This window comes from Phyllostomus hastatus, unplaced genomic scaffold, assembly GCF_019186645.2.
Source record: "Phyllostomus hastatus isolate PE091 unplaced genomic scaffold, TTU_PhHast_1.1 phas_contig_38, whole genome shotgun sequence".
Taxonomy (NCBI): domain Eukaryota; kingdom Metazoa; phylum Chordata; class Mammalia; order Chiroptera; family Phyllostomidae; genus Phyllostomus; species Phyllostomus hastatus.
Genome location: NW_025333869.1, coordinates 36,373,496 through 36,400,076, shown reverse-complemented (window position 1 = coordinate 36,400,076; position 26,581 = coordinate 36,373,496). Strand labels below are relative to the sequence as shown.

Here is a 26,581-nt window from a genome sequence, read left to right as displayed (position 1 = left end):
TACCCACAACAAGTGCTTCCCCATAAAGGTATTCATTCTCTGAACATGAGAATGAACATGACTTCTGATATGATATTCAAACACTATCAGCTTGGGAATGCAACTCCCCAAAGCAAATAGTGTCCAAGCCCAGACTATTTCTCTCCTATTTTCAAGGACACCCTTATGCTTTCCCCATAAAAAGGAAGGACAATGTGGGGTTGGATCCCACTTTCTGGAGTACAAAATCAGTGCATAAAGCTAGCCTCTCTACAGGATAAGGCCTTGCTGGGGTGTTTCAGAAGCCTCTTCACCCAAAAGTACTTTAAACTTTCTAAAGCTAACTGGACCATGGGTGGCCACCTTAACCCAAGGGTCGTCTACCTATACTTTTTGTTCACTAGCTGACAATTTACACCTTGGAGTAAAACGATGAGTTGCATCAGTGAGATTCTTCCTTTTAGGGAGCTGAAATGGAGGTACCAAAAAGCTTGGCCATTTTAGCAGCAGAAGCAGTTGCTGGAAGATTGTCAAAAAGTGGAGTAAGGATGGTGCAAGCTCAAGCCATGTGTAAGAGAAGCTAAGGGGGTGCTGGAAAAAGGATGTCAAGCCAATGTGCAGAAAGAAGTGAGATCCCGTAAAAAGGAAAATAAGAAAGTAGCCAGGTTCCAGATTTGTCAAAGTTTCCTTCTTCTCCTTTTCTTTCTTCTTCTTCTCCTTCTTCTTCTTCTTTATTTATTATTATTATTATTATTATTATTATTATTATTATTATTATTATTATTATTATTTGGTGGGGGATAGCTATTATCTTGAGTTTCCTGGAAAGCCTTCCTCCACCCTCATCTTGTAGTAATGGACTGTCATTTCTAGAAGAAAGGTGATCATGTCCAGTAGGCTTTTGGAAATATAAGGCTGAAACAGCCTTATAGAGGGAGAGTTTTGCCTGAAAAGAGATTTTAAAGTCATCATCACATAGATAAAAACAAATAACGAAATGATTTTTATAGAGCACTTTCAACATATTAGGTACTATGTTTGGTACATTATATGTATTAATGTCAGTTAATTTTTACAATAATATATCTAGAGATTATCATCTCTACTGACAGATGATGAAATTGAGGCTTGAGGTTTAAGTGGCTTAGCGAAAGTCGGCCAGTGGGTGTTCAGAGCTGGGATTCCATCTCAGGGTAGTGGTCAGTCTACAAAACCCATGCTCCTCCGACTGCCCTGGGTGGCCTCCCAGTTTATAGCAGGTCTATCTTTTAGGAAGACATCCGTGATGATGAGAGACCAAAGCTTGGAATTCTGGGGCACTCTTGAAAAGAGGAGCTAGTGACAGAGAAGGGAAAGTCAGGGAACTAGAAGACCCAGCTAACATGGTCCTATGGAAGACAGAGGTGGTGAGTGTTAGGAAAAGTACACAGGTGGCCCACGATCAAATAGATCGAAAACATCACGGAGGATAAGTAGTGAATTGGATTCGGTAATTAGAAAAGCTCAAGCGTGACATTGGTGAAAACCGATTCTGCTTGTGCTGAGAGCAGCAGCCAAGTTTTAATGAGCACACAAGTTCACAAGAATTAAGGGATTTAGGAGTGTGAGTTGACTACCCTGAGCACGTATGTCAGCGGAAGGGAAGAGGAGCCAACGGTGAAGACGCAGCTCAGAATTCAGAATTCTAAGCGCAGCAGACAAGCGAGGTTAGCACTGGATAAAGGAGTAGCCTTTTGCAATAGGAACTAGGTAGGTATGAGTCTGTGCATGCGTGGAGGGCGAGAAATTCATGTATTTGAGAAGAGTGAAATCTGTAAAAATAACAAGATCAGCTATAGCACATTAGAAATTCCTGTAAGCGCTTTGCAAACTAATTTATTATCCCCACTTTACAGGTCGGGACGGCCAGGTTCAGTAACTGGATCCAGATCAAACTGCAGAAACCAACTGGCGACCCCGGCGGTGCTCAGCCCAGGCTGCGGCGGAGGTCAGCGGTGAGTCACCGGACCGCGCCCCGGGCTGGCCGCCGAGGGCCGGGCGGGAACTACACTTCCCAGTGTGCCCGGAGGGGCGGGGCGCGGGCGGGGAGAGCGCAAGCTCCTTCCCAGAAGTAAAAGCGGAAACAAAAGAGTCTCGCCGGCGTCCCCGCCCGCACACTCGCGCACACTCGCGCTCGGGCGCAGGAGGAGCAGACACAGGCTCCCGGAGCGAGCCAGCGAGCGGCGAGCCGGGGACCTACCGGGCTGAGCCAGCCGAAGAACCAGCGAGCCGCGCCCGCAACGCCCCGACGCCCCCGAGCCCCGCAGCCGTCCCCCGCCGGCCGGTGTCCCCGCCGTCCTCCCTGACCCATGGCGCTGAAGCGGATTCAGAAAGTGAGTGCTGGGGGCAGGCCTGGGGCGCCGGGGCGGGCTTCGGTCCCTGCCCGCACTGACCCCGGCGGTGTTCCCGAGCGACTCACCGGGAGGACGTGGGATGGGAGGGTGAGCACGGGCGGGTACCTGCGGCGGGAGACGCGGGCCGGGCCAGCGGGCACCGGACAGGTGATGTGGGAGCAGGGGCCGGTCCCGGGCGGCTGGAGGTGCTTGGAGGCAGGGGGCCCCCCGGCGCTCGCGCTGGACCTGTGCCCTGAGCCCCCGTCGCGAAATCATCCTACTCTGTCTCCAGATCTTCCCGAAATCGGGGCTTCACAGTCCCCGCTGGATTTTTTGCCCTACACCGGGCTAGTTTTGGCCTCTGTCATGCTGTGTTTTCTTTTTGCTGTTTCTTAATCCCATTCTCTTTTATGTTTTTGCTTCCCCGGGGTCCCGGTGAAGGCAAGGAAGGTGTGGTGGGCCTGCAGCCCTTTTGCTCGGAGCTGTTGGGTTTGTTCTTTCTCTCCTTTGCGGTTGGATCTTGCTCAGATACCCGAATGGGCTGGAAAAGCCGATTTGGGGCCCAGAAGCCAGGAGAAGCCTCCTGCTCCTTCTATTTTGGTGCCTCTCTTGCTGCCACTTTAGGTCACATAGCTGTAGTGAAAACATAGTTGCTGGTACACAAGATGACCTCCTGGCTGTGATTCATGGTGAGGCAGCCAAACAGGTTTTTTTTCCTCCCTTTCATGATAAACTTACATGTAAAGTTTGAGACACAACAGAAACTGGCACAATTAAATTGTCTGATGCTTTGACACATGGGTATAGAATGAGGAAGAAATGTATGTATTCATTCAGGAAATATTTATCTGTTCCAATGGTAAGGAATTGTCATCCTGTGCATAATATTTATTGCTACCGTATCAGATGTGAACATCTTACAATATTGGGGTTGGGGGATTTTCTCTCTGTTCAGTTTTACTTGTGTTGAGTTAGTGATCTGTTCAGTTAGACAAGTTTTAGGTTTTACAGTTATAGTTCACATTCATGAGGAGAGCATTGAGAATTTGTTGTTTAAATCGGGAGTGTGTTCAGCAAGTTAAGCCAAGAATGGACAGCACGTTTTGTAAGTGATTTCAGAAAAAATCGGTGCCTACCAGAAATTTTTATCAGCGTTTTATCAAGAGAGCAATGATAGAGATGTATACATTATATTCTCAGTTACCACTGGTGACATCTTTTGGTACAGAGGACAGCAACTTTCAGACCTACACAATTTTTTTGTTTGTTTCAAATCTGTGGATCACTGTTATTTTTTATGCCTTTAAGGGTCTTCTTACTATAAAACATATCTAATTAGCATTTATTAACATATTTTCTGGTTTGGAGATAATGCAGCCACACATTTTTTTTTTTACATATAGGCAACCTAATTTTTAAGCCCCAGCCAAAATCTTTGCCATACCTTATGTACTTCTTAATGATGATGTAATATTGGCTGACACTTAAATAATACACCTTTTCCAAGAATGTTGTAAAATTCCATTTCCTTCTTCCCTAGTTATGAGCATTTTTCATGAGACTTTGCATATATAATGACTTTTAAATAGTGTAGAATTTGTTCACAGTAAGTAGGACTTCAAAGAAAATAGACACTATTTGTAAATACCATACTGGGCAATTGTCATTCACCATGCTGAACTAATGCATTTGACCTATACTTATAATGTGGCATATACACAAACCATATTTTTATAGTTATAGGTATTTTTAGTTTACGGCCAGGTTGACTGATAAAAAAATCACTTGGAATTGATGTCAGATCTGCAAAAGTTGGTATTTGGGAGAAGAAATTGGGGATCATATAACAGCACATCTCTACATGTCAATCTTTGGCATTCCTTTTCTGTTATCAGAAGACTTCACTTGCACAAATTGCCTTTCCATTAATCACATGTTCAGACTATTCCCTCAAACTTTAGAGGACGTTATTTTGTTTGATTTCCCACTTTTCCTCCTCCTTTAGCCACTTCCTTTTGATTGGAAGCCAGTTCCAGGTAAGACATGCTGTTTGCCATATGTGCAGTTCTGAAGCTCTCGATTGCATCATCAGTAGACAGGTTCTTATTTGCACCCTGCATGTTCCCACTGAAGAAGGTGCACATTAATATTTAGCCCTTCTTTTTAAGCATTTCTAAGTAATACTGTTGTCCCTTGCCAGGTAGCTTGGTTTGTTGGACATCGGTGTGATACACCAGGGTGGCAGGTTTGATCTCCAGTTAGGGTACATGCAGGAATCACCCGGTGAAAGCATGGAAGAGTGGAACAGCAAATCGATGTTGATCTTTCAGTGTTTCTCTTTTTCTATCTCTCTTTCTCTCCTTTCTCCTTCCCTCCCTTCCTTTCTGTCTAAAATTCAATAAAAATAAGTGAATTAATTAACACTGTCAGATACCTTCCAAGCTCATGGGGTTGTGATTTTTCTGTACGTAAAGTGGCGGCAGACTTGAGAGCTGTGTATAGCCTCAGAGCACTCGGAAGTAGTAGAGTGGAGCAGAGCGGAGGGTGGAGGCACAGCTTCTAGAGTAGTGTATCAGAATTCCTTGTGGAATATTTTCAGACTGTCCCCACTGCAGTAAATGGAGAGATGCTGAATGCCTCAGATGGGCTGCGGTGGAAAGGTTGAGACCCAGTGATGTTCTACCCACATTGTTCAAAGGCCTGGGGTAGAGGAGTACTTTGTCCAAGTTAATTTGTTAAGAAGTAATTTGACATAAAGTTTATGACTTTATATTTTTCACTTCATTTGGAAATATTAAATATACTTGAATTAAAATTGTATATACAGTGTATACAAAGCATGTGGGTATAAATGCTTAAAAGCATTTTTATACTAGAGTATGTTAAGTGATTTAGTACTCTAATGTAGGCATCTAGTGCCAGTTTTGCACATCAGCTCATAAATTTACACAGCCGTGTCCTATTTTTAGATTCAGTGGAAGATGTTATCAGTCACCTAAATCACTAAAGGGAAAAAGTTTAAACAAAGTCTGAGGAAAGATACCTAAAACATGTCTGAAAAAAGAGGGCAGTGTTCAGCTGGGCATCTCTTATTGCCTAGAATTAATTTTTAAGTGTTTTTTCTATCAGTATTTTCAAATCTTGATAAACTTGATTGGAAGTCATTTTAAAAATAACTATATCATAATACTGAAAGTTTTGAAAACCAGAAGAGAGAAAGACAGGAAATCAGAGTACAGACATTATGATCATCCTAGTATGTAGTTGACCCTTGAACAACATGCTTCAACTGTACGGGTGTCCTTGTATGTGGGATTTTTTTTTTTTCCCAATAAATACCTGTACTGTTTTTGATTCACATTTGGGAGTTTGCAGGTGTGCAGGGCCAGCTGTATGCCATTTTATATCCTGGACTTGAGCATCAATGGATTTTGGTATTGTGGGGGATTCTAGAATCAATCCTCGTGGATAAGGGACAGCTCAAGTTTTGAGGAAGTGAAAAGTTGTATGTGGATTTGGTTTTCAAATGTGTGAGGTTTGGTGCCCCTAATCCCTGCATTGTTCAAGGGTTAACCGTATTTCTTCTAGATTGTTTTTTTATCTGATAAAGAAGTTGAAGCAATTAACATGATATGATATGATAGGCTTGTTGCCTTTTTTATCTATATTTTGAAAAGTGAAACAAATTTTGTTTTGCAGATAATAGCAACACAGATAACTAACTGTTCCTTAATGTATAGTTCTGTCCCTAAAGTGGAAAATGTATTTTTTAATAATTAACTTAAATATATAAACATAGATTACAATTCAACTTTATCAATGTTTTAAGCTGCTGAATTTTTTTAAATTTATAATTCCACATTAAACTGTTTATATTAGTCTAGAAAACCTTAGGACACTTAAAAATAACAACAAACCCATCTTTCTGGGTTGTGCATGGAGCTTCAAATGGGAGAAGAAGATCTGGTTTCTATTCCTGGCTCTGTGACTTACTAGCTTGTTTCCCAGTCCTTACAATGAGGCTGCTGATAAGTACAATTAGAGCATATAATATATAGTGGTTACTTTGTGCTGGACAATATTTTAAGTGCTTGACATATATTAATTAATTTAATCCTCAGTGGGCCAAAGAGGTAGAAATTATTATTATCCCCATTTTATAGATGATGAAACTGAGGCACAGAGATGTTGAGTAATGCACTCAGAATCACATCTGTGGTAAGTGGCAATGCTAAGATTCCAAACCAGACAGTTAGCTGGAGATTCTCTCCTCTTAACCATTTTAGTACATAGCTTCTCGTATCCAGATGGACCCATATCTTATATCTGTTGTACTTAAATTGAAGGAGGTATAGAGTCAAATGAGTTTATGGGTGTAAGTGCTTTGTAAACTGTTCTAGTCAAATGTAAAGTGGTATTATAATTAAGACCTTGGCATATTTAATCATTTTCACTGTTGCATTACTCACTGTGTTGATTATACATTGTAAATAAATCTCTGCTTTGAAGTGGTGTACACTGGATCTTTTAACATGGTGAATCAATAATGTCACTTAAAATTTTGTCTGTCACTTAAAATGTTCTGTCACTTAAAATTTTTCTCCTCCTAAGGATTTAGAAGAGTTGTTCTGTCAGATGTATCATTTCATTGTGGAATTTTCATTTGAGAAAGCTGTTTATGAATCGATGTAGCTGTTTAGTTCCTCTGGGGGCTTTGAATAGTAGTCAGCTGTTCAGATTGCACATATATGTTAGTAGGACTTTCAGATTACAAGGTTAAATCTCAGTCTCCAGGTTCTTTAAATAAAGAAGCATATAACTTCAAAAAAATTTAAAGGATTAAAATAAAACAGTATTTATGCTTCTTGGTAAATAAATGGTTTGCTTTGAGATAAGAGGAAGGAAGCATCCTTTTTTAAAAAGCCACCATGTGAATTTTTCTGAAGCTTTGTAATTAAACTCAGTCTTCCTTTTGCCTCTGGTACCATGTAGTTTTCTTCCTTCATCACTAAAAGGTGTAAAAAGATGAGGTAGCCTATTAATAGTTAAGGAGTTCTGAAGTTCCTTCTCTGTGGAAATAAATAGCATAGATCTAAATAAGGCTGTTTATGCTTATTTTTGGAGGCCAAGCACATATTAGAAAAACCAAACCTACCAGGATGTGGGTTTGCCTCCAGAAAAGCAGAGTAGCATCCTTACTTGCTTTAGTTCCCTAAAAACACAGAGAAACATTTAATGAGTGCCACTAATCAAAATGATAAGCCTTATACCTTCCATCAAACTGAGTTAATGGTTATCTACAATGTATTAGCTCCTCTTATTCCCCCCTCCTTTTGAACAGTCGATGAATTGATATTTTATTTGGTTAAGAACAGATATTGAGACACTGTCCTTTCTCTTAACCGTGTGATGCTGGACTAAAAGGTACTAGGACATATAATGTAACTCAGGAATCGGGGATTGGCAGGGTCCTCAGGCCACCTCAGAACGTCTGCCTGAGGGCAAAACAGGTTTTATTTCTGGACTGCCTTAGTTTAGATGGCCTCTGAGAAGCTGAGGTTTTTCTGCATTTAATTTGGTTCTGGGATGAATCTGTGAGGCTCCAGCCACACATAATAGGCAGTAGTAAGAATAAGAGGCACTTGTTTCAGGCACTGTCATCAGCATGGGGAGGAAGCTACCGTCAGGATGCCTGTAGTCTGGTGCTGCCCATCAGATCACCACCATCCCTAGCTTCCTGTCTTGCCTCTTTCTGGATGTTTCCACTGCTGTTCTCTATGCAGATTAACCTGTTTGTATGGCTTTTCTCCTTTGGTGACCAGATTGCTTGTTAGAGTCCTAGTCTTTCAGACTTAGGAAAGCCTTTCCAACAGGGACGAGGTGAGAGATGGGTTCTTCCATCTTAAACTTCCGTAATAGTAATAAGAATCGATGCTGTTCACTCTAGGTGGCCGGCCTCCTTATGTGAACACTTTGGGTGGTTCTAGAGGGGACCATGCAGACCTGATGGCTGGACTTGTTCTTCTCTAAACCGGTAAAACTCTGGCCTGCGTTTTTGCTTCCCTCAAATTTTAATGTATTGTATTTTCATTTTCATTTAGTTAAAAATATGTTCTCTTTCACTTTTGACTTCTTGTTCAGCCCTTGAGTTATTTAGATGTATATTATTTTGTTTTCCAAATATATGGGCTTTTACAGATAACATTCTATTATTGATTTCTAATTTAATTCCATTGTTATCAGAGAAGATGTGTTATTGATTCCTTTTAAATTTTTGAAACTTGTTTTATGGCCCAGAATATGGTCTGTACTTTTTACTTACTTAATAGTGCCCTTCAGGTGGTCAACATAGCTTTTGAATGAACAATATTAAATAATTCTTAGACCTCATTTTGGCTGTGTCTGATTGTTGTCTGTAGGACCTCAGTCATTCCCAAAGACTGAATGCCATACTCAGGTTTATACCTTCCCACTGCGTTTTTGCATTTTTTATGAACTTTCAGAAGAGGGTGACAAAATCAGTTTCATGGATCACAAATAGCATTTTAAAAAGTGGAATGGAAAATGTTAGTACTTTGGCATTGATGAGGGTGGTGGTGTTTCACTTTTGTATTATGTATGAATGTTCCTTTGTGTGTCTGTATATATACAAGAGGGGACTCCCCCAAAACCTGGAATTATCTTCTGGAGGGCAGGCCCCTTGTACTGCAGACTTCCCATGCTAGGTGAGTGTTCTAGGAACCCATCTGTATCAGTGTACCCACTGGTGTTATTGTGAGAGGCTGCGTTCGGCTTCAGTGAATTTTTTTTGAAGACTCTCAACCTATTTGTGCATTTCATGATGGCTGATTTATGAGCGCACCTGCCCACATTGTGCTGAGTGTTCAGCTGTTTTTGTCCAAAAACATCATGCACCCTGTGCCCCACCTTCCTCCCTGTTCGCGTGGTCTCCTGGGTTTTTTTCCCCTCCAGGATGAAAAAGTCCTCGAAGTAAATGTTTCTCCGGTATGGAAGAGGTGAAACAAAAAATGACAGAAGCACTAAAAGGCATCAAAATCAATGAGTTCAAAAACTGAAAAAAACATCTTGATAGGTATATTGCATTAAACGGAGAGTACTTTGAAGGTGACTGAAGTTTAAACATGTAAGAATAAATACACAATTTTTTATAAATAAATTTCAGGTTTTGGGGGAGGTACCCCCCTTGTATGTGGTATGTGTACAAGGTTGTCATGTATTTCTTATTATGAATTGCTATAAGGAAGGTTTGGAAAAAGAATCACTGTATCACTTGTCCCATAGCATAAGATTCTTAGGTAGAATCAATATTGTCAAAAACACATTTCATATATTTATACATTATGTATATATAGAGAGAGCAAATGAACTATACACATACAAATGCACATACACATATACTTATACAGGTATATACAAATAATGTAAAATGTTCTAGCCTTAGAAAGCATTTTATTTCATACAAACTGTCAATGGTAATTCCTTTTTACTACAAGTAGCAGCCATTTAAAGACCATAGACCAAATAGTATATGCCCATGGATTTTTTAAAAAATTCTTACCCAAGGATATTTTATTTTTATTGATTTTAGAGAGAGAGGAAGGGTGTGAGAGAAACATCGATTGGTTGCTTCCCATACTAGGGATTGAACCTGCGACCTTTTGGTGTAACTGGATGATGCTCCAACCAACTGAGCCACCTGGCCAGGGCTGTAGAAGCAGTTTATATACGCACAACCATCGTATTCAAGAATAGCACTGGGTGATACTAAAAGAGATTAATTTATTATGTATATATTTACTAAGTGTCTATTGGCATGCCAGTTATTAAGAATAGAGCTGTAAGAAATGGTGCTTAATAACAAATATTTGGTGAGTATTGGCAGGTATGTTGGTATTTTAAGTAGGTTTTAAGAAATACCCTGCTAGCTTTTTTCTTTCATTTTTTTCTTTCTTTTTTCCCTGAAGCACCACCTTTCTTGGTTACTATGCTGTGAATAGTAACCTCTGATAATGTTTCATTCAAAACGCTCTATGTTGCATGTTCCATTATGTGTCAAAATTCTGTTAATATATTTGCAAAGTTATATGTATTTTCCTTTCATGTTTTCCTTGCCTCTCAGGGGTCTTTGAACACACTCTCCTTAGAAACATATGAAGTCGTGCTCATTTCTAACCTTTATTAGGGTTACAAGGCTCCTGGGAAAAGATAAAAAGAATTCCTTTTCATCCCTTCACTCATCACACTTTCTTTTCTCTTGAGCATGGCTGAAAATGTGCAAATGGCTTAATTCAGTATGGTGTGTTGTTGACTCTAATGCTGGTTGAAAATAATGGAGTCGAGTTAGAACAACCTTGAGACGAGTCCTGTTTTGGGGTGGAAACTATGTGTGGGTGAAATGAAAGTCCGATGGCCCTGAGCCTTTGTCCTAGCTTCAGCTTTGTGACCTTGGCCGAGTAACTCATTTTCTTTATTTTCCTTATCTAGAAATGTAATGGGTTGAACTAGGTAATTTGTATGGGTATAATTTTAGGTACACCTGAATAATGTTATTTGCTGTTTATTTTTTGTTCAGCAAACAGCAAAAATGGCCACAAAAATAAATATTGAGCAGTGGCACTATGCTCTGCTGCTATATGAAACTTGAGTTAAAATTCTATTTACTTTGAGATGTCAGAATTGAACTAAATGTTAATATCTTAATGTATAATATAATATTAATGAGTGTATAAAGATGTATTGCTTTTTGAGTAAGGAGCAGCAATTATTTGCAATGCAGATAAGGTGTATTTCTGTTTTTGTGCTGGTAGCATAGCATGCTTTTCTAATTCTATTTAGCTTCTGTTGGTTTCAAAAGTGTCTTTTGTACTTGAAAGATTATTTTCTCCATTTATTTAGATAACTGCCTTACAAGTTCATGCATTTATGGGGGACTCTCTGTATTTAAGGCATATACAAAATGGAATAAGGAGATAATGTAGGAAAGCAACCAGTATTACCTAAGATATTTAAAACAAATAAAGGTAAGAAGTGTATCATAACAACAGTGTAGCTTTAGGAACATGCCATAAAGAAAAGACAATATATTTGAGTAGGAAGGAAGTCAAAGGTGAGGGAGACCAAATTTATTTGGGGAATAGAAGGGAAAATTCCATGGAGAAGATGGAATTGGTTGTGGGTTTGGAAGAAAGGGCAGCTTTTTTTTTTTAAAGATCTCATCCATTTGTTTTCAGAGAGGGCAAGGTAGAGAGAAAGAGAGGGAGAGAAACATCGAGGTGAGAGAGAAACGTCGGTCAGTTGCATCACTTGCCTGCCCTGACCTCGGACCAAACTCGCAACGCAGTCAAGTGCCCAGACAGGAAATCCAGCAGGCAGCCCCTCGCCCTGCTGGATGACGCCCAACCAACTAAGCCACATCAGTCAGGGCTGAAAGGGCAGCAATTTTAAAGACAGGACAGCCAGGTTCATAAAGGGAGCTACAGAAATGAAGAACCTAGAGCACAGGTGGCAAACACAAGGCTCTTAGCCGAGTCTGGCCCTCCACCTTGTTTTATCCAACCTGGCACCTTGTTTCTACCCGGTGAAAGTGCTGGGCTCTTGCTTAACTGTTAAGGAGTAGTTACATTTGTACAATCCTAAAATTACATTCGGCCCTTTGAAGGCAACCACAAAGCTGATGTGGCCCCCGGTGAAAATGAGTTTGACACCCCTGTACTGGAGAGCATGTGATTTATATGGGAAGAAACAGATAATCCTGCTTTTGGGAAGCATTTAGGGAATAGTAGGCCATAAAAATTCATACCGTGGAAGTCCTTGAAGACCCATGCTGAGAAACGTGAACTTAATGCAGAAGTTTGGGGAAGCCGGCAAAGGCTTTTGAATAAGGAAGTAACATTGCTAATCACAGTGTAGGTATGCATTCTTGCTCTCATAGAATACAAGGTTGTTTACCATTTGTAATTACAAGTTTGATAAATGTCATGAAAAGGGAAGTATAGGGTAGTACTGTGGAATATAGTGGGCACCCCTTAAAAAGGGGTCAAGGAAAACCTACTTAAGGAAATGGTGTGTAGGATGAGACATGAAGGTAAAACTAAAGTAGGTAAAGTGAGTGAGTGTGTGTGGTGTGGATGATTTGGAATCTTCTGTCTAAAGGGAAACAATATTTCAAACTAGAGGCAAGATAGCATTTGGGGAAATTGAAAGTCGCTGTGACGGGTGTAGAGAACATTGGAGGAAAGTATGCAGCTACGAGGCTACAGAGGAGGAGGAGTCAGATCCTAGAAGGCCTACTGAGCCATTTTAATTAAGGACTTATAAATTTTACATTAAGGCTAAGGAAAAGCGTTAGAAGAGTTTGACATGGTACTTTAAGATGATTTTTTGGCAGTGTTGGTAGAGAAATAGGAGGACAAAGGGTCAGTGAAAATGTTACTGTATTTGTTCAAGTGAGATTTAAGGAGGTATGAGCTAGAGTGGCAGCTGAGGAAGTTTGGAAAGGGGGATATGTGAGAAAAACAATAGGGTGTTTGCCGTTTAACATTTTTGAGTTGGCTGCACCCACACAGCCCTTGCCTCAGGTCAAGTCTGCGCTCAGAAGTCCAAGTAGTCTCTTCCTTCTACTACCCAGTCTGTCTCATACACTTTGGTAGTGTCTCCCTGGTTTGAACCTCTATCTTTTTATGCTAAAATGTGCCTCCTCTGGCTTTTCTCAGACTCTTATGCCTTTTGGACTTTGGTTTTTCTATGTTATAGGCTGATTTACTCTTGAGACCCTTTAAGCGCGAGGGATCTGGGTCAAAGGAGAATCTGAACAACTTGGTACTGACTAATGTGAGGGGGTGGGAAGGTAGGAAGGCACCTGGAGGGAAGACCGAATCAGATGATGAATCCAGGGTTCAGAGTTTGGGGTAGTGGAATAAGTGCATTTTTACTGTCATAAAGTAGACTCAGATACAGTTTTTATTGAAATACCTGTATTTGTTTAAGCTATATTTTTATTTATGAAATTCCTATGATTAAAATGTTATATATAAAGGGAGGTGATCGAGGGTCTTCTCTTTAAAAGGAAGCTGTGTTTTAAACTAGAAGCAAGGTAGCATTTGGGGAAATTGAAAGTCATTGCAGCAGCTGTGGAGAGTACTACGGGGCACGGGGAGGGGGGAACGTGGTGGGGGGGAACGTGGTTGCAGATCTGCAGTTCGGGGAAGGTAATGCCCCTGATCCTGACCTCAAACATTTCTTCTTAATCGTGCTCTTTATAGTTCAGTCAATAGATGTCACTTTGACGCTGCAAAGTCAATATCATCATTGCTTTCTTCATCCTCTTTTGTGTGGAGTTTGGCTGCGTTCTTATTATTATTCTTTTTAATAAATAGTCTTTGCCAGAGATACTTGATCCGAAGAGGCAAGGAAGCAGCCAGGACCAGTTTGTTGAAGTGAACTTGACTCCTATGACTTAGCTACTTGGATGTCGTCAGCATCTTGAAGTCTTCCAGGAAGAATCTACATCACTTAAAATCAAGATGTTCTTTAATTTAAGGCCTTAAAAAGGGTCTGTATTTGGAGACATTTCAGACAATCGTTTGACATCTCTCTATTGAAATAGCTCTAGTCAGCTGGATAAGGAGATCAGAGGCTGAACTGTGGGCCCATGAAATGTTTATTTACAGACAAACCAAATATAGCTCATACACCCCTTTAGAGACAACATCAGAAATGCAGTCCAGCGCGAATCGCTGTCTTGTTTTAGGAGTTTTGAGACAAAGATGGTTGTGTCACATTAATTAATTGCCTGTTGAGCCAGCATTTTTGAACTAATGCTTTCATATGCTTCAGATTCAGTAATCTAGATTTTGGACTGTAAAGCATTCACTGTGCACGGACTGTTTAATGTCCTTGACACACATGCAGCAGAGTATATATTCTATCTGTTGCAGAGTTTAGACCTTCTAAATGTGGAAACTAGAGAAGAACAAAGCATTTTCAGTCTGGTCAGCATAATTTTTTAGGGAATATTTACTGGATACTGTCATAGTAAGTCTGATGGTAAACGAGGCAGCTCTGACTGGCTAGCTTTCATTCTCGCTGTTCAGATTGGACTGTTTCCCTTCTGGGAGCAGAGAGATTAATGCAAGCCTCTCTTCTCTCACATTCCCTTCTTTGTTTCCTTTTATTTGTTTACTTTCTTTGAATTAGACTGCCTCATCTACTTTTAGATTTTAAGGCCCCTAGAGGCAGGAACTGTGTCTAGGTTGGTTTTATGGAGAACACTCAGCATATTGTGGGGGTGTTATAAACATGCCATCTGCGCCAATTTAAAATTCAGTTTCAGACCTTTCAGTACTTTTCTTTGTGTTTAGTTGGTTATAGAAATCTGAACTAGAATAGGCCATTAAGTACACATTTCTGTGGGCTGACGTGCTTACAGTCTCAGTTCTAGTATAGGCAATGTCTTATAATTTACCTTTGCTTACTATATCATATATATATTTTTAAATTTAGATACCCTAAATACCAGGTTTTGCTGTGTATAATGCACACCATTTTTGCCCGATTTTTTGGGGGGGAAATAAGGATGCTCATTATATGTGGGTAGTAGCAATTCCGTATCTATGTGTTTTTAATTCTTTTATTTATGCTTCTGAGTTAAAAGTGTAACTCTAGAAAGCAATAACAATATATGTATACAAAATAATATCCTAGAATGTGATAGTCGGTTTTGTTTCTAAATATAAATAAATAAATAATTGAATTAAAAAATTAAAATGAAAGATTTTTTCCCTGAAAGTTGGGGCCAAAAACATGGGTGCACATTATACATGGCAAAATGCAGTAGTTTTTTTATTTGAGTATCAATCACATTGCACTAGAAAATTGGTTCATTGATGCAGATTGCTTTTGTCTGGGGTATACTTTCTCTGCTTTGATGATAATTACTATTCGATCTCTGTTTAGGTATAAGGTTGGTTTGTTTCAAGTTTACTCTTTCTCAAAGGAGAAGAAGGGAATTGGATCAACTACATATTTCAATTTTAGATTTAAAAATTACTAAAAATGAAACAGATATACACAATGTGTTTATTATAACACGTTCTTTTCATATATGGATTTATAACTAGTTTCATTATTTGATAGCCATTTTATACATTATACAGTTTCTGTCTATTTCTCTTAGTTGTGTACCTCAGAGTGGAATTCTGGGTCATTGAGTATTCCCATGTTTACTTTCAGTATTTACTGTCAAACTTTTCTTCTTCTACTCGCAGTGTGTGAGAGTTCCATTTGTTTCACATCTTTGCCAACATTTGTACTTTCTTCTGCCATTTTCTTTTAAAAAATTTGTATTGAATTTATAGGGAGGGCATTGGTTGATGAAATTAAATAGGTTTCAAGTGTACAATTCCATAGTGCATCAACTGTGTAACCTATTGTGTGTTCACCATGCAGAGTCAGGTTCCCTTCTGTTACCATGTGTCCCCCTCTTCTACCTCCCCCTACCCCTTTCCCTCAGGTTATTCCTGTGTCATCTGGTCTAAGAGGTTTGTTTGTTTGGTTGGTTGGTTGGTTTTGCTTAATCCCTTCACCTTTTCATCCAGCCCCCCAAGACCCCTCCCCTCTGAAAGCTGTCAGTCTGTTTTCTTATCTGTGAGTCTATTTCTGTTTTGTTCATTAAATTTCACTTAGCATAATACTCTATGCTGTTGGAAGAGGTAAGATTTTTATTATGGCAAAGTAGTAGTCCATTGTGTAAATATACCACAGCATTTGTATCCACTCATCTACTGATGGGCACTTGGGCTACTTCCAAGTCTTCACTATTGTAAATGTTGCAGTGAACATAGGGGTGCGTATATTCTTTCAAATTAGTATCTCGGGTTTCCATAAGTGGAATTGCTGATCATAAGGGAGTTACATTTTTAAATTTTTAAGGAAACTCCATACTGTTTTCCACAGTGGCTGCACCAGTCTGCATTTCCACCAGCAGTGCAGGAGGGTTCCCCTTTCTCCACATGCTTGGCAACACTTGTTTGTCCACTTACTGATGATGGCCACTCTGACAGGTGTGAGGTGCTACCTCATTGAAGTTTAAATTTGCATTTCTCTGATGATTTAGTGACATTGAGCATCTTTTCATGTGTCTGTTGGCCATCTGTATGTCCTCTTTGGACAAGTGTCTATTTAGTTTCTTTGCCCATTTTTTAATTGGATTGTTTGTTTTTCTGGTACTGAGTTTTATAAGGCCTTTGTAAATTTTGGATATTAACCCCTTATCAGATGTCTCATTGGCAAATATGTTCTGCAGTTCAGTGAGTTCTCTTTCTTTTTATTGATGGTTCCTTTGCTGTGCAAAATCTTGTCTTTTTCATTTTAATGATTCTCTTAGATATGTGGAGACATAGCATTTGGGTTTTAATTTGCATTTCTTTGATGGCTAATGAATCTAAGCCATTCTGTTATGTACAGGGTAGGGCAAAAGTAGGGTTACAGTTAAGAGTTTGAGGAACAGAGTTTATTCTTGTATTATTCATTAATTATATGTTTATTAATGATTTTAAAAAAGATTTTATTTATTTATTTTTAGAAAGAGGAGAAGGCAGGGAGAAAACAAGGGAGAGAAACATAGATCACCTGCCTCACAGCCCCAATTTGGGACCTGGCCCACAACCCAGGCATGTGACATGACCAGGAATCAAACCAGTGACCCCTTGGTTCCCAGGCCAGTGCTCAATCCACTGAGCCACACCAGCCAGGGCTATTAATGATTTTTTTACATGAACAACTGTAAACTTACTTTTGCCTCACCTTGTATATTGGCCATTTGTATAGCCTCTTTCATAAAGTACCTACTCAACTCTGCCTTCGAAAAATTGATCTGTAGGAATTTAATTTTTTTTAACATTCTGGATGGGAGTCTTTTGTCAGACATATCTTAATTTTGTGGCTTGCCTTTTCTCACATTTAATGTGTCTTTTGATGAACAGATGTTCTGAATTTTAATCAAGTCCTAATTTTCCTTTTTTTCCCTCATGATTAGTGTTCTTTGTGTCCTGTTTAAGAAATCTCTGCCTGCCCCAAGGTCATGAAGATATTTTCTGTTTTCTTATAAATGTGTTATTATTTTACCTTTTATATGTACATATATATTCTTTCTTTCTTTCTTTCTTTCTTCATTTATTTATTTTGGAGGAGAGGGGAAGGGGAGGAGAGGGAGAGAAACATCAGTGTTTGAGAGAAACACTGATAGGTTGCCTCTCACATGCCTCCAACTGGGGACCAGACCAAGGCACATGCCCTGACGGGGAATCAAACCCATAACCTTTTGCTTGGTGGGTTGATGCCCAACTAACTGAGCCACACCAGTTGAGGTGCTACTATTTATAGTAAACCTATGATCAATTTGGAATTGATTTTTGTATATGATTTGAGGTGAGGAAGGTCAAAGTTTATTTATTTTTTCTGTATGGATACCTGATTGACCTAGCACTATGTAATGAAAAAATTTTTCCATCTCCCTTTGCTAGAATGTCCTTGTCTTTACTTTTAATTTTTGAATTCAAGTTTGCCATTATTTTCTTTCCATTTTTAACACATTAATGAAATAGTTAAAATAAGTGCTTATGCCCCACTCGGATGTCAAACACTAGCACTTTTGCTTCTGCATCAAAAGTGCTGTTTGTTTATTCACAGGAGATAGTGTCCTAGGTTAGGTTTAGAGGATATGCTGTCCATTTCTTTTTCGTGCAACCTTCTGTGATGAAGCTCTGTAGAGCCCCACAGGGCCCCACTCACATCGAAGTTTGTGAGAATGGCACCTCTTGGAGTCTGTGCACACAGCCTGTGTGACAAAATGCAGCAGCCCTGAATGCTATTTGTAATAATTGACAAATACAAAATTATTAACTTTTACTATACTCCAGCAATCTACCTTTTAACCAGTAAGGGTTGTTTTTTCTTTAAGTGCAGTATTGTAGCAGGCCACAAGTTTAATGGGGTAGAGTAGAAAATAAATTCTGAGGCAACTCATGTGGCTTTTCAGAATTTACCAGATCTTATAACTTTACTTTGTAATGTTTCATATTTGTGTTTATTTTTTATTTAGAAGGTAGTTCGTGGCAGTGAGAGTATTTTATACCAGTTTCTTGCTGTATCATGTTTCTATCCTAGGAGAAGCTTTCCTGGATCCCGTAGAGTGTTACAAACTTTAATGAACACATTCAGAAGATGACCCTTGAGGCTTATAGCTACTCTTACATGTATTTTCTTGGAGATACAATTACTTTCAAGCTTCTAAGAATCCAGAGGGCCTCTTTCCTGTACCTTTTAAATCACAGCTTATAGATTTTCTTACAAATCACTTATTGAATTTCATGTCCCAGTTTAATCATCAACAAATGTGCCTGACCAGTGACTTGGGAGGATTTTTATTAGCATCACAATTTGATACAATCAAATTAAACCCTTAAAATATATGGGAGTGTATAGTTGGGATGAGAGTATAAAATCAGAATCCTGACCCATGTTGGAAGGAATCCGGAAGTGCTTAATAAACCTCTACTATAATCAGTCCGTCTGGTCCAGTGTGGAGCATGGAACAGCGACAACACACTGCGTCACACACTGCAGCTCCGCCTGCGGGTGGCTCTGGGCCAGGGCTAGCCAGCGCCTGGAAGATGACTGACTTCGAGACTGGGTCAGCTCAGCACAGACCCCCAGCTCCTAGGAAAAGCAACCCAAAGCTGTGTCCTAAAAGTAGTTCAGCAGTGTCTAAATAAACAATAAAGATGGAATATTTAGAGTTTTGAGGTCTTCTATACTGGAAAAGCCAAAATAAATTTCTAACAGAAATTTTGTGTGGCTTTGGACACTTTGCTAGAATCTCATATTCTGTATAAATCAAAAATAGTTATGGTTGGGGAGGGCGGAGTGGGTGGGCTGGGATGGGAGTAAAAGTTAGAAAATTGTAATTGAACAATAATTAAAATAAAGTTAAAAATAGTTTTGGTAGCATGTATTTTTAATACTTTAATGTTTAATATTCTTTTGAGATTCATTTTTAGATGGTGTTAGCTGTTATTTAAAAGGCCACCAGTGTTTTTAAGTGACCTGCATTATTCTCTCTTAATACCTGTTGTGATACTCTTTTTAATATATTATACGCAATCAGCATATCTACATTGGGAGTAATAATTCTCATTCTATTGGCAAATCTAATAATTTGCATGTCTGAAAGATAGAAATATGAGATAGCTGTATTATTCCTTGAATTTTATTGATTAACTATATTTCAAACACCTTATAAAAGTCATTGTGTTAAGTATTGTGGAGAAAACATGAATAAAATGCATAAAAGTCCTGATTTTATAAGAAATATTCTGGTAGAAAAGAAAGACAGGGAGGAAGTTAGTATTCATTAAGCATCTATTGTACGTGCCAGGTATTAAGTTAGGTACTTTACTTAAATGTCTTTATTTAATTCTCAATATAGTTCTTCAGTGTTACCAGTGGTAACCCCAGGCAAGACTCAAAGAGGCTAAGTTGCCCAAAAGGTCACACAGCTAGTGAGGTTTAGTAGCAAAGCCAGATTTGATACAGGTCTGACTCTAAAACTCATCTTTTTCAAATGGCCATTGGGAAAACAGCCACTGTTAAAGAGGATGGGTAAAATGTGGACATAAGAAGATAGAAGAAAGGCTCTTTTAGGAAAAAGAAAGCTATCAAGGCCAGGAAACTTGGCCAGGTATGGGGAACATGCAAGTACACTAGATTTCACAAACTCTTCGGTCTCTCGGGTGCCCTTATATTGAAAGTATTGAGGGTCCCAAAGAGCTTTTGTTTGTATGAGTTACATCATTACCTTTTACCATAATGAAACTAAAAACAGAAATTTAAATACATTTATAATTTTAAAATAATGATAAATTCATTACATGTTAATCTAATAAAATTCTTATTAAGACAACTATATTTTCTCTTTTTAAACTTTTTTCTTAAAGTTTTTATTTATTTATTTTTAGAGAGGGAAGGGGGAGAGAGAGAGAGAGAGAAAGAGAGAGAAAGAGAGAGAGAAACATCAATGTGCGGTTGCTGGGGGCCATGGCCTGCAACCCAGGCATGTTTCCTGACTGGGATTCGAACCTGCGACACTTTGGTTCACAGCCCGCACTCAATCCACTGAGCTACGCCAGCCAGGGCAAGACAACTATATTTTTTTAAAAAAGAGTAGAGATGCATTGTTTTGTATGTGTTACGCTCTCATTAGAGTCAGGCTTATAGATGACAGTTGAATTCTCATATCTGCTTTAATGTTACTATATCACATCATTAAACTGGAAAATGCCGCTGTATACTCGTGATATATTGAGTGAAAGAGGTAGATAGCATCTTAGTTTTATTATGAAATTGATTTTGACCTCACAGACCTCCTGAAAGTGTTTTAGAAAACCCAGGGGTGTTCTTTGGAGAATTACTGGGCATGTTTGTGAAGGGGAACCCAATTGAAAGCATAAGGTCAGGGCAAGAAAAAGAAAAGACCTTTCATTGGTTGAGTTTGGTCTTTAATAAGCAGTGAGGAGCCACTGAAATTTTCTAAGCAGAAGAATGAAATAAAGAGTCATGTTTTTAAAAGATTACTAGGCAAATAATGTAGAGTATTGGGAAGCAATTATCATTGAAATGTAATTGATTTTTGAGGTAACTATGATAAGCAATGTAATTGGTATTGCAGTAGAATATGTTGTAGTACTCTTCATCTGACTATATGCGTATACAAAGAACCAGAGAAAGAAGTGTCAAAACAATGCTAAGATTTTGAGCCTGGTGACTGGGAGATTCATATTCCATTAGTATTTACAGGGAATACAGGAAAAGAAGCATATTGGGGAAAGAAAATGGTGAATTGTTTTCAAATGTATTTTAAAAGTTTTGTATTTTTATTTTGAAATAGTTTTAGTTTTACTGAAAAGTTGCAAGAATAACAGAAAGTTTATATATATCCTTCACCTAATTTCCTCTGATATTTATAACCTTTATAACTAGAGTACAGTTACCAAAATGAAGAAAATAACATGTACAATCCTATAAAGTATAGACCTGACTCCGATTTCACCAGTTTTTACACCTTTTCCTGTTTGAGGATTCAGTTTGGTGTCACGTGTTAGATTTAGTTGTTGCATCACTTTAGTATCTATATAGCCTCTCGTCTGTGACAGTTCCTCAGTCTTTTCTTAAAAAAAAAATACTCCGATGAAAAGAGACAATGCTTGTTTGTGGTGGAAAGAAACAGTATCAGTTTATCTCTCTTAAAACACCTAAGAACCTGAATAAAATCAATATTTTTTAAAGTGTTACAAAAGTATTGTGCAAAATTGAAATTTCTGTAGAAGACATAAATAAAAAGTGACAACTCACTCCCAGAGATAACTGCTGTTAATAATTTGGTGTGTATTCTTTTATTTGTTTTCTGTGTATGTATGTTTATATATTTTGGAATCTAATGGGCATACTCTACTACAGCTTATATTTTTCACTCAAAAACTATATTATATTCATGTAACATTCTTTTTTAAAAAATTTTATGTTTTAGAGGGGGGAGAGAAGGAGAAAGAGAAGGAGAGGAACATCAATGTGTGGTTGCCTCTTGTGCTCCCTGTACTGGGGACCTGGCCCTCAACCCAGGCATGTGCCCTAAATTGGGAATCGAACCTGGGACCCTTTGCTTTTATAGGCCGGCACTGAGCCACTGAGCCACACCAGCTAGGGCTCACACAACATTCTTTAATGTTAGTATAGAGAAATCTGTCTCATTCTTACTAGTGGCTGCATGGTGTTTCATAATATGGCGATATCATGAAACCATTCCCTTATTGATGGACCTATAGGTTACTCTCAGTTTTTCATAATTATATATGTTTGGTTATTTGGGCAATTGCTATGAGGTAAAATTAGTTAGAGACCATACACATTTTTCACTCTCACAGTTACTACTAAATTGCCCTCCAAAAGTTTGTATCTCTATTTATGTTCCTTCCAACAGTACTTGTTTTCCACCAAAGCTTGGATGGAAGTAACCTAAAAGGTTAATAATAATTTGGCTTGAGTATTGGTCTTGTGCGTGTTTGCCTACTTATTTGTTGCTCTTTTAATTTTTTCCCTGTAAAACACTTTTTCTTTTATAAAAAACACACCAATACAGTTCTTAATTAAAAATGAATGGTTTTAAATATTTTGTCTTTAAGACCTTTGCTTTTAATTCAGCATGGGATAAAAGCATGGCCACGAAGGCCTGGGCAAGAGCCCCGAGTGATGAGTGGAACGGTTACTGGAGGCTACCTGCAGTGTGCCTCCTGGATTTTAGGGTAGTGGGCGTCAGTGTCATAAACTCTTCTTCAGAAGGGGCTTCTGTTAGCTGTGACGAATGTGTAGGTAAGTCTTGGATCTTATGAGGATCCTATGGAGTTGAGCAACTTATATAATTCAGTGTTAATTCTTAGAGTGGAGAGAGGAACAGAGGGAAAGATTACTAGTCCTAACATTTCCTTCTGGAATATCATAAGAGCCACTAAATTATTTTCGATACTCCATATGTGTCTGTGATGCTAGAAGCTGATAAATGGGAATACTTGTTATAGCAGAGAAAGCATAAATCAGATAAGGAGATTTCTGAGAACTTTGAGTAAACTAAATCAAAAGGGAGAATTTAACAAGTATAAGCGGTCCTTTATTTCTTCTGTCTTATATAAAAGTACACTGGCTGCTCTGACTGGTGTGGCTCAGTGGGTTGAGCGATAGCCTGTGAACCAGGTGGTTACTAGTTCGATTCCCAGTCAAGGTGCATGCCTGGGTTCCTTGCCAGGTCCCTGTTTGTGGGGATGTGAGAGAACCCATTGATGTTTCTCTCCCTGTCTTTCTCTGTCCCTTCCCTCCTCTCTAAAAAAGGAAATAAAGTCTTAAAAATAAATAAAGTACACTGCTGAGCAGACTAAGATTTTTTAAAAAGATGTACTTGAACAATAATTAAAATAAAATTATTTTTAAAAAGATGGAATTTTGGTTTGTTGGTTATAGTTTATGTTTTATATTTTTACCTTCTAAGCACATTAGAATTCTTTACTTATCTTTCACATTCAAGATCTGTATTTTTAAAAATATTTTATTTATTTATTTTTAGAGAGGGAAAGGGAGGGAGAGAAGGAAACATTAATGTGTGGTTGCCTCTCGCACACCCCCTATCGGGGACCTGTCCTACAACCCAGGCATATGCACTGACTGGGTATTGAACCAGCGACCCTTTGATTCTCAGGGAGGCACCCAATCCACTGAGCCACACCATGCAGGGCAAGATATGTATTTTTAAGGGTGGGTATATATATTGTACCTTTTGTTTCTCTTGGTCACTCTGTCTGTACCTATGCACTGTAGTTTTAGTTACTTATTTCCAAACAATATAATGGTATACGTTGAGACATGGTTTGACAAAAGGACAGAACATTAGAAATTTAGACCCTCCTAAAATGTCTAAGTTGTATAAGTTCCTCACCAAAGCATTAGTCTCGTTATTAGTAGTAATGGTCAGTGTGACTGTTAAGAATGTTAGATGTTTGATGTACCATCAGCTGCTTCTTTCCTATAACAAGTGAGCTTTCAGTAGACAACTTAAGAACCTGGCCTTTGTAGGAGTCCCATTGTTTGATGCTCTCTCTCTCATCCTTAGCTCTAATTTCTCTTCACCAAGGTTGTAGAATCAGGGCACAAAAAATGTAAGAACAAGATAGCTTTTATTTTTCTGTAATAATTAATGGGATTTGAATAACTGTCTGACATTTGAAATTTGAACATGACTCAAAGCTATTCTAAGTAAAATAGAGTTTGGAGTTTTTTGTTAATAAACAAAATTAATTTGTATGTTTGATTTATTCACATATACTTTATGTAAAATACATGTACATGTGAATTATTAACAGTTTTTTAAACCACAGAGACAGTAGTTTCTAATTAACTAGTTTTCTAGTTAAAATGAGGGCAAAAAATCTCATTTACCCATTTACACTAATGTTTAGAAAACTCTATGTGATGACCATTTTCAGAAGGAGTCTCCTAAAAAAAACAAATTAGAAAACTGAAATAAAGCACAGTCCTTCTAAAATGGGGTTGTCTGTGACTTGGGAACTCCTCCTGTCCCAATCATTTAAACTAGTTAAATCGTTGAATAGTCTGCTACTAGAGAATTGGATGGTTGCTATCAATTTATATTATCTTAACATTTATTTGAATGCCTACTGTATGCCAGAGACTGCTATATATATACTTTACATGTATCATTTCACTTGTCATAGAAACTGTGGATGAAAGTAGGAATACCTTCATATGAAAGAAAACTAAGATTAGGAGAGAAAAAACATGTTTTGCCTAAGGTCATGTAGCAACAGTGTGGTGGCACATGGACTTGAACCTCAAAGCCTTGCTTTTTAACCATTATTGCTAAGTCAAAGAATGAAATCTTTCTCTTCATTGCTTAACAATGTGTGGACCAAAGGCGCTAACAGTTAATTCTTGTCTGGAAGAGAAGCATTGCACCAGCTGTGGTAAAAACAGCAACAAAACCAAAAATGAAAGTACCGGGGTAGGCTGGAAAACTTGGAGGAAGGAGACCTGAGTCTGCACTTGGCTCAGCTACTTAGCTCATATCACGTTCTCAGTGAGGCCTTTCCCTCCTGTGTCCTCGGCTTGTTTATCACCGTCAGAACACTGAACTCATTGCTATAATTACCGTATTGCAGGGAGTCTAAGGCGGACATCACTTTTATTTTATTTTACTTTTTTCAGGGATTATTATTGTTCTCTATTTTATTTTATTTTTATTTTTGTAAAGTTTATTTTTATTGTATTTTTCCCATTACCATTAATCCCCTTATACCCTCTTCCATCTCCACCAGCCTCTCTCCCTCTCCCAATCACTACATTGTTGTCCGTGCTCATGAGTTCTTTTTCCTTTTTGCACGACAATCAATTTAAGCACCACCCTCCCAATAGCTGTTTATCCTGCTCTCTGTGAGTCTGTCTCTATTTTGATTGTTAGTTCAGTTTGTTCATTAGATTCCATCCATATATGAGTAAAATCACGAGGCATTTGTTTTTCTCTGACTGGCTTATTTCATTTAGCATAATGTGGATGCATCTTATAATTGATGGTGTCTTAAAATTAATTGGCAGCATTCCTTCTTAATTATTGGTTCATAAAATAAGGATGTGACTTACAGTGGGTGGCATCTTAGACTTGACGTAATATTTGTTTACATGTGCTCCCATGAAATGTTTACATCGTCCCCACAGTTTTAAATACCAGGTGTGTACATGATTTTCTAATTTCTAGTCCATTCGTCTTTTAAGCTGCAGCCCTGTATATCCAACTAAATTTTCCCATGCTGTTACAGGGGTCACAGATTTTATGCGTCTGCTTTCCAGATCAACTTATCTTGTAGTGTTCCCTCATCTCAGTAAATGGCATTTACATTTGTACATTTTTGAAGCTAAAAAAGTTTGACTGCTAGGGTGTGAATTCCAGTTCCACACTTAACACACTAGTATTATGAGCACACAGTGAAGCGTGTTATCTGTGTTGTTCATCTGTAACATGGGGGGACATAATCACACCTACCTCTGAGGATTGTTAGGGCAGTAAAACATTAAGTACGTATTAGCTGCCACTAACACACGTGTGCACATCTGTGACCTCCACTCACTCTGCACATGTAATCATCATCACATCCTGGGGTAGGCAGACTACTCATGATAACTCAGACACGCCCACTTTTATCCTACTGTCACTTCTCCAGTCCCGTTTCCCCCCCCCCCTTTTTTTTTGGCCTGTAGTAATTAATCTTGCAGTTGCTCCTCTTTTCCATCTCGAATCCCTTCAGTACTTAGACCAGTAGAGCCATTTTTAAGTCAGATCATGCCACTTCTTAAAACCCTTCCCAGTGCACTGGTATAAAGCCCCAAATTCTTACATGGGTACGTCGTTCTCAGTTTTCTGCCTGGCTTCTGTCTACGTTTTCAACCACATTTCATGCCACCCTAACTTACACTGTTACTCATTACTCCCAAGACTAACTTGCACTCACTTCGACTTTAGCTTAAATCCCTCTTCCTCAGAGACATTCCCTGATCTTCCAAACTAAATGAGGTTCTTCAGTCCTATATATAGTTCTTTA

General features: G+C 38.6%; 1 protein-coding gene across 2 annotated transcripts in view; it reads left to right on the top strand.

Moving 5' to 3' along the window:
* Positions 1-2,042: 2,042 nt before the first annotated feature.
* Positions 2,043-26,581, top strand: part of UBE2D1 (ubiquitin conjugating enzyme E2 D1) — a 38,200-nt gene continuing 13,661 nt past the window's right edge. Inside the window, exons 1-2 of one of the 2 annotated variants that reach the window (XM_045842362.1) lie at positions 2,048-2,351; positions 8,299-8,385. Coding sequence is in view for 1 of the 2 variants with exons in the window: in XM_045842360.1 (XP_045698316.1) it covers positions 2,328-2,351 (24 nt within the window). In the remaining variant the exon portion in view is untranslated. Of the gene's footprint in view, positions 2,352-8,298; positions 8,386-26,581 lie in introns of both variants that reach the window. The other variant, XM_045842360.1, reaches the window with a different exon arrangement.